The following is a 2,312-nucleotide window of genomic DNA, read 5'->3' as shown; positions in this document are numbered from 1 at the left end:
CGATGGCACGGCACGGCCCTAACTGGACACCAGCTCTGTTTAAGTACAAAGCGATGGGCTAGATGTCAGGATTTGGAAAGGAATTTGTTCTACAAAGTTCAGACGGTGTTTCTGTACCAAACATTTAATTCAACAAAGGATCGATTACATCAAAAGTGATCGAATTTGAACAGAAAGTAAACAAAAAATGCATATTCAAGATAGTTTAATACGTGTTTTCTGAATTAGAAATATCACTTTCGTAAATGAATGAGAATTTCTAGCGTAATGATCCATTATCCCCCTTCCCCACCACTGAATTACATTATTTATACATATAATACAGAGCCGATCTCTGCTGGAAACAACAATATTAAAATAAATGTTTAATAGATACAAAGGATCTTTTCTCCACAACATAGTTTTTCTGGTGCCTCGACACCAATTTTAAAGTAATCCTCTATTAGCATTAAACTATTTAAGTGCAAAACAATTTTTGTTTTAAAAATCTATGATTGCAGCATCCATCTTCCTGAATAACATTTTGAAGCCAGAAAGTTAATGACTTTCATTTTCCATGAGTGCATTCCAGGCTGTCGTCTAGCCACCTCTGGTTAAAAAAATCAGTGCAAAATAAACAATGGTGAAGTACTAGTTTAACCATTGAACTTACTGGAATTTAAGAAACATACTTTACTTTACACTATATATATATCTCTTTTATTTATATATTTATAGAGAGATTAAATTACACTGGACTTGAAAAGTATAAAGAAACCCAAAAATGTCACTATTTTTCCTGCAGCACCAAAGGAAGCTTTTCTTATTTTTTGTCTTTCACATGAAAACTCCTCCTTGGGTGAGCAGCCTAGCAGTATTAGCTGTAATAAGAACTCATTACATTATTCCTTTGCAAATTACTATGTGATTCACATAATTCCAAGTTTACACTCTGCCACATTCTAATCTGTGATGCTCTTTGCCTGAAGAACGGCTCCTGGTTCCACTGTCATTACTTCTTGTCCTGCGTTCAGAGATTTGCTAGCAGTAGTGTGATGGCTATACTACAGTTCCACTTGGAGAATTGGCCTGGGTTTGGGATGACAATAAACCCTGCAAACAAAGCAGTTTACATTAATCCAGCAAGAGAACCTGGCATTAGCTTTATAAAGTTCTTAGCCTCAAGCTAACAATGCGTACAAGTTATTTTTACTGCCACCTGCTCCCTTGAGAGACATCAGCCCCTTCCCTCCCACGGAGGGGTCTATGGCACTACCGCCTCAGCCACGCGGCGCGCACAAGGGCTTTCACTGAGCAAGAAACACGCGACGGATCTGGTCCCAGCCTCTGATTTAATCTACCTTGTGGACGGAGTGAAACTGTAAAAATCCTACACCAAAACAGCGATCAGCGTCTCAGTAGGGTCGTAACACACCAACCTGTTCGGTATGGGCAAGTCTGACACCTAACCCAGTACAGGGGAATGCTCCTCGCTTACTCACTGCTGAGTACCGCATGCTTTGGATAGAAAAATGGATTATCTAACCAAATATTTCTTTGGTCGTTTCAAAAGAGCGTGAAACGCTGAGCAGGAGTTCGGTAAAGGTTCCCCAGCTTGCCGTCAGGACAGCGTTTCACCAGGTCATTTCGCTACCCTGCCGTTCAAATGAAACGAGGCTGACTGAATTCCAGCCACAGGCCCAGGACCGTGCGGCGCCCCTTGCCAGGCGGAGGCGACCCTTCCGGCTACCTTGTGGATCGGTATCGATGGGGAGGTGCCACGTTCAGAGCAGCCCCTTTTGAATCCTTCACATAAAAGTAACTCCATCAGCCTCGTTTTGGAAAAGCTGCGTTATCGATCTGGTCGCCTTGCGAGGTCACTATTCAGCTGTCTCAAGGGCCAGCAGGCTGAGCAGCACGCCGGCGAGCGGCACCGCTCCTCTGAACAGCTACCGGTCTAGGTTCTGGCCTCAAAATCAACGTCCTGTGACTCAGACCCACGAAACCAGACAAGCTCAGGCAGCAATTAGCACAGGGTAGAATTAGGTCACATCTTCGGAATCTACAGGAGCTCTTTCCTGCTTGGATCCCAGACCGCAAGGTCACGACTGGTGGAAGAAAACCCTGAGACCAAAGAAGTGGAAGGAGGGCTGGACTGGTCGGATTCAAGTCAAGTTCCTACTGAAACCACAGCCCGCCCTTGGAAAAAAGCCAGCGCAGACCCGTTACGAATCTGGATACAGAGGTAGGACCCACAGCAGACTGAGCACGCGCGGTTTATGCGTACGCGGCGCGTAACTTGGTGCCCTCCGCAGACCACGCCTGCAGGAACA

General features: G+C 44.7%; 1 protein-coding gene across 1 annotated transcript in view; it reads right to left on the bottom strand.

Moving 5' to 3' along the window:
• Positions 1-538: 538 nt before the first annotated feature.
• Positions 539-2,312, bottom strand: part of WDR20 (WD repeat domain 20) — a gene marked incomplete at its 5' end in the record, with an annotated part of 12,455 nt that continues 10,681 nt past the window's right edge. The window contains one exon of the mRNA XM_010161502.1: positions 539-1,092. Coding sequence (XP_010159804.1) covers positions 1,039-1,092 — 54 coding nt within the window. The remainder of the gene's footprint in view (positions 1,093-2,312) is intronic.

Source organism: Eurypyga helias, unplaced genomic scaffold (assembly GCF_000690775.1).
Source record: "Eurypyga helias isolate BGI_N326 unplaced genomic scaffold, ASM69077v1 scaffold10871, whole genome shotgun sequence".
Classification (NCBI taxonomy): Eukaryota; Metazoa; Chordata; class Aves; order Eurypygiformes; family Eurypygidae; genus Eurypyga; species Eurypyga helias.
The sequence above is the reverse complement of the archived record's forward strand: the minus strand, read 5'-3'. Positions and strand labels throughout refer to the sequence as shown.